General features: G+C 43.8%; 1 protein-coding gene across 1 annotated transcript in view; it reads left to right on the top strand.

Annotated features, from left to right (window-relative positions):
* The first annotated feature begins 1,938 nt into the window (after positions 1 to 1,938).
* LOC136633636 (guanylate-binding protein 4-like) overlaps positions 1,939 to 11,403 on the top strand; it is a 38,207-nt gene continuing 28,742 nt past the window's right edge. The window contains exon 1 of the mRNA XM_066609394.1: positions 1,939 to 2,120. Coding sequence (XP_066465491.1) covers positions 1,946 to 2,120 — 175 coding nt within the window. The 5' untranslated portion in view covers positions 1,939 to 1,945. The remainder of the gene's footprint in view (positions 2,121 to 11,403) is intronic.

Below are 11,403 nucleotides of genomic sequence, written 5' to 3'. Positions count from 1 at the left end.
TTATTGGAATATCAGGGCACAATAGGGTGTCTGACAGGGACATCTTCCTGTATGGGGGTGTCATTATCAGGGCGATACCTCTGTATTCATCTGAGGTCTAAGAGAAGGGTAATCCAGGGTGAGAGATTGAAGATATCGGGCTATCTCAGAATACCTTATATTTGTGTTTTGCTGCCTAGTTTCGGTTTGGTTTTATTTGTGGGAATGTTATAATTGGGAAGTTTTAAACAATATATGTAACAAAAGTTAATTTTTTGTCATTTCCCTCTCAGTGAGTAGTGAGTAAGCAGGATAAATAGCCAAGGATTATTTTTGGTCAGTGACATGTAATCACTGGATCGTCAACCTTCTAAAGTCATCTATACTTACTTTCATTTTACAGAATATAAATAGGATATTGCTGTGCAGAAGATCACAATCCAGGAGAAGATCTCTGAAAGGTAATGATGCTTACAGTCATATTTATTATGTACTGCTCTTTTGTAAAATAGCAATCTAAGTTAAAAGCTCTGGACAAATTGGAGGGCAGTTTTCCATAACTTAAATGCAATAAATGCATCTTGGGCTGAAATTCATTTTTGCAGTAGGGATTTATCAAACATTTTGCACTATATGTGTTTTTCAGCTTCTACATATTAAAGTGGGGACAATATTATATTGATGGGACACAGAAAAGACTGTATCATTTTGGTGGCACAAAGAAAAATATATCACTTTAGGCATATAACGGTGTCTATTATTTTAAGGGCATGGAGATGGTTATATTGCTTATTGGGGTCATGGAGGGGGGCTTCTTACTTTATGGAGGCACAGAGGGGGCTCTATTACTTATTCAAGAAATGAAGTGGGAATTACTACCTTGTAAAGGGAGCACAAAGGGGAATTATTACTGTGTGGGGACAAAAGGAGGGAACTTTTACTGTTAAACACAGAAATTGTTTTTTTTACACTGGCCACCATGGCAGAATTATTCCAGTGTGGGGGCACTAGTACTCTTTGGGCACAAATGGGTATTATTAATATGGAGGAGCACTGAAAGGGTATTAGGGGTGGCAGCAATATGGGGAGAGTATGCAGAGATGAGCAAGAAGGACCGAAGTAGTGGTGCTGAGTACAAAAAAAGTGGTATCTAGAAATTATAGTTATAGAAATACATGCTTTAGCACTCATTCACATTTAATATCTGAGTAAAAAAAAAGCATAAGTGAAATATCTATCTATATACTAACCACAAAAAAATGCAAGGTTCTTAATTCAAATTTTGATCAAATCTGTGGATCCATCCACCACATGCCGGTGGCCATTGCTTTCAGACGGGTACGTAACTCTTATAGAGACCTCTTTGTGGTCCTAAGTTTCCAAATAGATCAAGAAAAAGCAATATATCAGGTTGTATAGTTTAATTGAAAGGCTTCAGACAGATGGGTGGATGGAGTGTACAAGCCCTACTCTCCCTGCTTGTGTATAGGAAGAGAGCTGTCGGTCAACAGACTGAAGATGAGGAGAGGTCTGCATGACCCATCCTTTTGACTCAAAAGCTCCATTCCTGAGTCATCCATGCAAACTTCAAAGTGTAGTAATTCTGAAACCTCTCAGTATTTCAGAATAACACATACATGAGGGCAAATATGCAAATCTGTCCCGGGTTCAAGCTGCCCGTGGATTTGAGCAGTATGAACCCAGTGACAAGTTCCCTTCAATTCTGATTATCTTGATTCATGAATGGAAACAACTAAAGTGAGTACTGAGTGTTTTTCAGGCAATAAAATAGACAGTCATAGAAACCAGTCAATAACTATTATGGCCACTATCTTGGCAGTCAGTAGTAGAACACACTCAGCAGTGGTTTACTATGTGAGAGACCAACTGTAATCTTACTATGTCTACTGCTACATTAGATGTAATATTTTCATCTCATATTTTTTAAGTTACAGACTTTATAAAAATGGACAATCCAGTGTGTTTAATAGAGAACCATGAAGATGGAACACTACAAGTTAATAAGGATGCACTGGATATCTTATCCCGCTTTACCCAGAAGGTGGTTGTCGTGGCCATAGTTGGGAAATACCGAACTGGGAAGTCTTATCTAATGAACATACTGGCAGGACGCAAAAATGGTGAGAGATGTAATTATATTGTAGAAGACCACCAATAGTTACTCAGAGGAAAATTTCTATTACTCCAATTAAATCAGAAAATTTTTCTAGAAATGACATACCTTTAACTTAAAGTGCATGTTAATGAAGGCCAGAATTCTGGCAAGCAAAATGGGGCATGAGAACACAGTGATTTAGTTGATGTTACCAAGACATAACTAAACTGCTCACACGATTGGGCTGTCAATATTCAGGGTCACGATGTTACATTTGTGAAAGGCACATGTACGACAGTCTTCAAGAGAGTCATCAACACGTCAGACCAAGACATAAATATCATCTACGGACCAATATAAATGTTTTATATCAACAAAATGTGGGGAACACAAAATAGGGGAGATAAGAGTAACAGAAGTACTGGGATGGGAATACTATCTTGAACCAACTTTGCTGTGGCAGGCCTTGCCTAAAAGCAGGGTGTTCAGCCTAATAGGGGTGGCCCCACATCAGGAACCTAGGGGGGCCTAGTCTGTTCCTAGATGAAGGATAGGGGAAGATGTTAAGTTAAGACGGAAACGGCACTATACAACACAGAATAAATAGCCACAGGTACTTAGCTGACAGGAGTCTGCTGCTTCACTAAACACCTCAGACAGAACAATAACTGGTGCCCATGTAAAGGTGGGCCCAGAATAAATACTTCCATTATGGCTGATTGGTTGGTATTGGCGAATCAGTCCAAACACCACAAGAGATGTTGTAGCAGTGTTGTAAAAAAGGGCACATTATACACTGAGAGATTTTCGATAAACGACACCTCAAGGATCTTCTGCAGTGACAGGAAGAAGGCACTCATTGGTGCCTAGTGCCAAGTGACAGGCCATATGTGCCAAAAGCACAGTCACATGGGCTGGGGCTTACATATTTATGTCACACTGGCTCTACTTCCTGATTGTGACCGGCACGCTGCAACATATACATACCTTCAGGAAGACAATGAAAATTGGGAAGGAGAAAGCGTATTTTTGTATGTATGAGCTTGTTGGAAATGTCACTGTTTGTTAAAACCTTTGTGACAGTGACTGTAGTACAAGACAGTATGTATAAAGAGATGAATAAAGTGTCCCGCCAGCTGTCCAGTATCAGGACATTAGGAAAGTGCAGTGACATCCTTCCCCCTTGAATTTACCCTTACTAGATAAGATGATAGGTAGATATTAGACAGGTAGATAGATACCAAAGAGATAGATAAAGATATGGGACACAGGCTGGACGAGAGCATCGCGAAGAGAAAAAGAGCACCAGGTGGAGTGTGAGCACCAGCTGCGGATGGCAGAGCTCGATGCGCGGATTGCAAGACCACTGACACGTGTGTCCAATGGCAGAAGGAATGTGCAACCCCAACGAGAATTTTTCCCTGTTCTAGAAGAAGACAGAGAGTTGGACATTTTCCTGAGGGAGTTTGAAAGGGTCTGCTGCCAGTACCAGCTGCCCTCCAAGCAATGGGCAAGGTACTTGACTCCAGGGCTTATCGCAAGGCTCTGGAGGTATTTACGGGAGTGCCCTAAGAACAGGATGGCGATCAAAGCAACTCTGATTTGGAAGTGGACCAACGGACAACCTGCCACCCAGTCTGCAGACCTGGGAGATATGATGCTGAAGGAGCAGTTACCTGGAGACTGATATGGCCGACATCCGCCAGCACGTTCTGGACTGTGACGCCAAAGCTGCGGACAGCTACGTCGCCAACCAGAGTCCGGATTTGCAGAAATCTGGAAGAGATGGAGAGAGGGTAAGCAGAACAGTGACTCTGACAGACCCTTCCCCCTCGTCCCTAGATCTTTAAGGGGGTCTGTTCCCTCTCCCCTCTCCAAGTATGATATGCAACAAAGTGGGCAATCTTAGGCCCACTTGCCCTGACGTGAAGAAGATGGCCCACTTCTGCAAACCCCCTGAGCGGGCCGCAGGTATTATCCTGGTGGGTGGGGGTGGTAGAAAGGACACTGGCAACCTGCAAGCCGTCACTGTGGGAAAGACTGTGACTGTGGAACTGCATGATACTGATGCAGAAATGACCATCATCCACCCTAAACAGGTGTCCCCCACGGACATAATTTCTGAAAGGACTATGATTGTGATGGGAATTGTGGACAGCCACGCTACCCTGCCGATGACCCAGGTGTATCCTGATTGGGTTGCAGGGAGGGATTTGCGGCAGGTGGAAGTATCTGATGACTTGCCTGCAAATGTTTTATACCTGATGAAAGGCACAAAGATGAAGTCAATGTTTCTATGAATGAAAATGTCGATGTCGTGTGTGTTCCTGCGGAGGTCAGTGATGCTCTGGAAGGGTATAGCAGTGGCAGCGACGACGCGATGTGCACCCCTCTTGAGCTCACTGAACTAACGCAGCATAATAATGTTGAGGTGTCCTGTGACACAGTGGTACTCAGTGATGTCACATCTGTGTGTGATGTCACTGAGGATTCCCCCATATATCCGGTAATAAGTACGAACAGTGGTCCAAGATATAACAGCAGTGTGAGTTGTGCTCAGTCAGAGCCTGCACGTACCATCCGCTGGTGTGATGTGGCAGGTGAAAGCCAACCAGTTAACAACGCTAACCCAGAATGCCCAGCTGGATTGAGAGAGGTGGTATTCCCCAGAATCCAGCTGACATACTGTCTGGCACACGCTTAGAGCCTGGTTTCAGAGGGGCCGCATGGGGTCCTGTACTTGACACCTTCCCTGGCTGTCCCCAGTCAGGATTTCCCACATAACTGGAATGGATTAGAGCCAGAGGTTTTGGCAGATACCAGTCAAAAGAGGATCCGCTTCAGGTGGTCAGCTGGACCACCAATTGGGAGCGTTCCTTTTCAGCCCTAATCAGTCTGTATTCTAACGCCTGTCAGCTTGCAATACTGCAGAGTGTTTGAGGACAGAGATCGGATCAATAGGTATTATCCCTTCCCCTCTCTCCTCTTGTCCAGTGAAGGACAAGTTGATTTACAGTGCAAGGCCAGGCGGATTGCTGTAGAGTTGTGGCTGTAGGTGATGGCCACTTGTCCGAAGTCTTGGAAAGTTGGGAACCAGTCACTCCACAATCTAAGAGCCTTCCTTCCTCCTTCTCCTCGCCTTGCTATGTGGCAGTGACCATAATATAATTGCACACTTCATAAAATGTGAAAAACAAACAAATGGCTGGCAGGACAGATATACTTTTTTTTTTTTTTTTTTTTAAAGGCCAATATCCTAGGTTGAGGACTGTACTTCATCACAAAGACTGTGAGCAAGTATAAAAAATCCCCTACTTATGAACAGGTTCCATTCCAATGCATTTTGTTTGTATATCAGAACAAATGCTGGTATGGAGGGGGATCACGGATGGATCCCACTCCATACAAGGTCAGGTGCCAGTTGTTTCTTACAGTCGACACCTGGCCACAGGAGTTCCGACAAGCCTCGTGTGCTCATCGGTGCTGCTAACGCTTTAAATGCTGCTGTCAAAATTGTAAGAAACAGCCTGCATCGAGACATTCAGGGATCCCGTATGGCCTCCCGCGATCTTATCGTGGGATGCCATGTGGTTGCCACGGCAGCCGGGGGCCTTCTGAAAGGCCCCCAGGGCTGCCTATGCAGAGTGCCTGTCAAGCTGTGCCTATGGCATGCCTTGATAGAAGCCTGTCTGATCACTGCACAGTATGATGTCATGCTATAGCATTACATCATACTGCAGGACGGGCTTGTCCGTATCTAGTGAACGTTTGATTTCCGAAATTCGCCAGTAGGGGAGTATCTATAGTCTCAAATAATTATGGGGAAAAGTTCTATATCTAACATTGTAACATAACATGTTAGGCTGAAAAAAGACAAATATCTGCGACGACTGAGCATGGGTCTTGTGGGGGTAATATGTTGGTTGTCTACGGGGCTCTGCCATCTCTCCCGGAGTTAATAAAATGAGGCCTGGCCTAGCTGCATGCAAGGGTCAAATTAGACACTGTGCCAAGAAAGTTTTAACTTACAGTTCATGCAAAACCAGTGCCCCTTCTGAGCAATAAGTCATTTGAGTCAAATAAACAAGTACACAGCCAAGAGTAGTTTTAAACTGGGGCACATGGTTCTCTACTCAACGTATCCAACTTTGATTTTTCAAAAATAACATAGCGCTCGTTCCTTGACATAACACCTTTGGCATGTTTCCCTCTTCTAACAGAAGTAAACACACTTGTTTTTGGCTTTGAATAAACACTTCTTGCCTGGAAGAGCAATTATCACCAGTCTCAGTTATCTGATGAGAGTTCTTTGGGGGAACGCATCCCATAACTCATAGGGATTAGACATGGCCTGGTCTCAGTTGGAAGCATCAGAGCCTCAACCTCCTGCCTACATGGACCTTCTTTATCTCCCTTCTCTCCTCTTTCTTTCTCTGTTTAACCCTGCCCCCACTAACTCCAAAAAACAATCACACTACACAGAGCAGGGTAAGGAGTAGACACACAGACACCATTAAATTTGGTTACACCAACATGAGACATAGAGCCAGACATTGACCCAGACAGAGGCAATACACATAACAATACACAGACTATTACACTTAACAATACGAACACATACACACCACAAGAAACAGATATTGATGTCCATCCAGTTCAGACTATTTCCCTGTCCCCTTCCCCAATGTTGATCTAGAGGAAGGCAAAAAGAACCTAATGAGAAAGAAGCCAATTTTCCCCACTTAAGGGAAAAAATTCCAAGTCTGGTTATCAGAATAATCCTTGGATCAACAAGCATTCTGAAGTAATTAGCAATTCTAACATATAATATTATAATGCTCAAGAAAGGCGTCCAAGCCCTTCCTGAACCTTTTTATCAAGTTCCCTATTATCACACCCTCAGGCAGAGAGTTCCATAGTCTCACTGCCCTTACAGTTAATAACCCCTTTCTATGCCAGTCCTGGGTATAAACAGATCATAGCAGAGAGCTCTGTATTGTCCCCTAATATATATTTATACATAATTATTAGGTCGCCCCCTAGCCGTCTTTTTTGTAAACTAAATAATGCCAATTTTGATAAGCTCTCTAGGTATTTTAGTCCGCCCATTCCATTTATTACTTTAGTTGCCCCGCCCATTCCATTTATTACTTTAGTTGCCTGCCTTTAAACCCGCTCAAACTCTTATATGTCCTTTTTGTGCACTGGGGCCAAAAACTGTACAGAATAGTCTGTGGTCTGACCACTGTAAGAAGGAAGAACAATGTTCGCAGCGTGCGCCCCTATACCTCTTTTGATGCACCCCATGATCCTATTTGCCTTGGCAGCAGCTGCCTGATACTGGTTGCTCCAGTTGAGCTTACAATTTACTAAAATCCCCTTAGTCCTTTTCTATGTCAGTTTTACTTAGTGGTTTCCCATTTAGTGAGTAATGGTGACATGTATTTCTCCTACCCATGTGCATAACCTTGCATTTATCAGTGTTAAACCTCATTTTCCACTTTTCTGCCCAAGCCCCCAACTTATCCAAATCCATTTGCAGACTGCATTTCTTGTGTTAATTTATTTAAATAGTTTTGTATCATCTGCAAATATTGCTATTTTTCTGTACAATTCAGCTACCAGAACAGTAATAAATAAATTAAAAAGAATAGGACCCAATACTGCCCCCTTGTGGTACCCGACCAATAACAGTGACCCAATCAGAGTATATACCATTTATAACCACCCTCTGCTTTCTATCACTGAGCCACTTAACTACTTACAAACATTCTCACCCAGACCAAGCATTCTTATTTTATATATCGACCATATATGCGACACAGTATCAATCGTTTTGGAAAGGACCAGATACACAAAATCCAATGACCTAATCTATTTTAATCTTCATGGGTTAAACAGTGACATTTAGTGGAGAATTTACTTAATCCCTCTGCATCTCATCTGACATTTTGTTTTTCTCTATGAATACACTGAAGAAAAAAACTATTTAATAGATTTGCTTTCTGCTCATCACTCTATATTTTTTTCCTACACTTTTCCTACAAAGTGCCAACACTTATAATATTTATCTCTTTACTACTTATATAATTGAAGAACAGTTTGTTTTACTCTCTTTGGCAATAAGTCTCTCTGCCTCCTCCTTTGCTGCTTTTATTTGCTTTTCACATTTTTTTTCTCTAATAGATTTTTAGTGCTTTTCCGCTGGCTTTTTGCTTAGTAGTTTAAATCCTTTTTTTTGTTGTTTACTGCCCCCTTTACATCCTTATTGAGCCACATTGGTTTTCTCATATTTCTAACCCTTTTATTTTTGTAAGGTATGAACCTCTCACAGTAAGTATTTAAGATGTTTTTAAACATTTCCCATTTATTGTCTATGCTGTTGTTTCTGAGGACATTGTCCCAGTTATTAAGGTTAAAGGGCATCTCTGAGCTGATCAAACTTTGCCTTCCTAAAGCCTAGTATTTTCATAGCTCCCATATAAAACTCTCTTGAAAGACAAGTTGAAATTTATTGTATTATGGTCACTACTTCCCAGGTGGCCCCCAATCTGCACCCCTGTTATTATGTCAGGCTGTTGGTTAATATTAAGTATTCTGTTGGTGAATATTAAGTTTCCCTAGTTCAGTCCTGAACAAATTGGTCAATTATCTTTAGTAATTGACAGAAACATTTTATCTTTATGAGATCAGCAGTTCTTGGCTTATTTACCATAAGGGTAGAGATACATGGAGGGAAAACAATAATAAAAACCTCATTGGGGTTCTCTATAGACCACCAAATATAATAGAAGCTACTGAAAATATATTACTAAGGCAAATAGATAAAGCAACAAATACCAATGAGGTTATTATTATGGGGTACACTAGTCGACACTAGGAGGGGGCTTCTGCTAGTCATACCCCCCTCCTCCAGAATAAGTGCCGTTCTTTCATTTGTTTCCGGATATTGTCTCTGGTATCTTTTACACAATCCAGGAGCGCAGGATTTTTTTGTTGATGGTTATTAGAGATGAGCGAACACCAAAATGTTCGGGTGTTCGTTATTCGGAACGAACTTCCCGTGATGCTCGAGGGTTCGTTTCGAACAACGAACCCCATTGAAGTCAATGGGCGACCAGAACATTTTTGTATTTCGCCGATGCTCGCTAAGGTTTTCATGTGTGAAAATCTGGGCAATTCAGGAAAGTGATGGGAATGACACAGTGACGGATAGGGCAGGCGAGGGGCTACGTGTTGGGCTGCATCTCAAGTTCACAGGTCCCACTATTAAGCCACAATACCGGCAAGAGTGGGCCCCCCCCCCTCCCAACAACTTTTACTTCTGAAAAGCCCTCATTAGCATGGCATACCTTTGCTAAGCACCACACTACCTCCAACAAAGCACAATCACTGCCTGCATGACACTCCACTGACACTTCTCCTGGGTTACATGCTGCCCAACCGCCCCCCCTGCCCCCCCACAGCGCACACCAAAGTGTCCCTGGGCAGCCTTCAGCTGCCCTCATGCCACACCACGCTCATGTCTATTTAGAATTGCGTCTGCCATGACGAGGGACCGCAGGCACACACTGCAGAGGTTGGCACGGCTAGGCAGCGACCCTCTTTAAAAGTGGCGGAGCGATAGCCCACAATGCTGTACAGAAGCAATGAGAAATAGAATCCTGTGCCACCGCCATCAGGAGCTGCACACGTGGGCATAGCAATGGGGAACCTATGTGCCACACACTATTCATTCTGTCAAGGTGTCTGCATGCCCCAGTCAGACCGGGCTTTTTAATTCATAGACACAGGCAGGTACAACTCCCTATTGTGAAGTCCCTGTCGACCCACAGCATGGGTGGCTCCCTGGAACCCACCGGCGGTACACAGAAATATCCCATTGCATTGCCCAACACAGCTGAGGTAGTAATGTCGTGCTTAATGCAGGTGGGCTTCGGCCCACACTGCATGCCCCAGTCTGACTGGGGTTCTTTATAAGTGTACAGATGTAGTAAAAACTCCGTGTGCACCTACAGCATGGGTGGGTGCCAGGAAGCCACCGGCGGTACATAGAAATATCCCATTGCATTGCCCAACACAGCTGAGGTAGTAATGTTGTGCTTAACCCTTTCCAATCCAATTTGTATATGGTTTTCCTAGGGGGCTTACTCTTTTTCTGCTGTTATACAACGGCGCTATATGCTGGCTAAAGCCAGTACTGCATGAGCTGACACGTAGGATAGGCTCCGACAGCAGAGAGGCTGGCAATATACAGTAAGAGAACCCCGACGGACGTCTACCAACAACGGAGCTGTACAGCCTTAAACCCTAATGTCTTCACAGGTCACACAGTGGACTGGAAAGGGTTAATGCAGGTGGGTTTCGGCCCACACTGCATGCCCCAGTCAGACTGGGGTTCTTTACAAGTGGACACATGTAGGTTAAACTCCCTGTGGACCCACTGCCTGGGTGGGTGCCAGGAAGCCACCGGCGGTACATAGAAATATCCCATTGCATTGCCCAACACAGCTGAGGTAGTAATGTCGTGCGTAATACAGGTGGGCTTCGGCCCACACTGCATGCCCCAGTCAGACGGGTTCTTTAGAAGTGTACAGATGTATTAAAAACTCAGTGTGCACCTACAGCATGGGTGGCTCCCTGGAACCCACCGGCGGTACACAAAAATATCCCATTGCATTGCCCAACACAGCTGAGGTAACGTCAGCTGTAATGCAGGTGGCCTAAAAATTAATTTGATTACACTGTAGGCGAGGGCCCACAAAAATTGCTGTATCAACAGTACTAATGTACATCCCAAAAATTGGCCATGGCCAGCCAAGAGGGCAGGTGAAACCCATTAATCGCTTTGGTTAATGTGGCTTAAGTGGTAACTAGGCCTGGAGGCAGCCCAGTGTAACGAAAAATTGGTTCAAGTTAAAGTTCCAATGCTTTTAAGCGCATTGAAACTTATAAAAATTGTTCTGAAAAATTATTTGAGTGAGCCTTGTGGCCCTAAGAAAAATTGCCCGTTCAGCGTGATTACGTGAGGTTTCAGGAGGAGGAGCAGGAGGAGGAGGAGGAGGAATATTAGACACAGATTGATGAAGCAGAAATGTCCCCGTTTTGGATGGTGAGAGAGAACGTAGCTTCCATCCGCGGGTGCAGCCTACGTATTGCTTACGTATCGCTGCTGTCCGCTGGTGGAGAACAGAAGTCTGGGGAAATCCAGCCTTTGTTCATCTTGATGAGTGTTAGCCTGTCGGCACTGTCGGTTGACAAGCGGCTACGCTTATCTGTGATGATTCCCCCAGCCGCACTAAACACCC

This window comes from Eleutherodactylus coqui, chromosome 6 (assembly GCF_035609145.1).
Source record: "Eleutherodactylus coqui strain aEleCoq1 chromosome 6, aEleCoq1.hap1, whole genome shotgun sequence".
NCBI classification, from domain to species: Eukaryota; Metazoa; Chordata; class Amphibia; order Anura; family Eleutherodactylidae; genus Eleutherodactylus; species Eleutherodactylus coqui.
The sequence above is the reverse complement of the archived record's forward strand: the minus strand, read 5'-3'. Positions and strand labels throughout refer to the sequence as shown.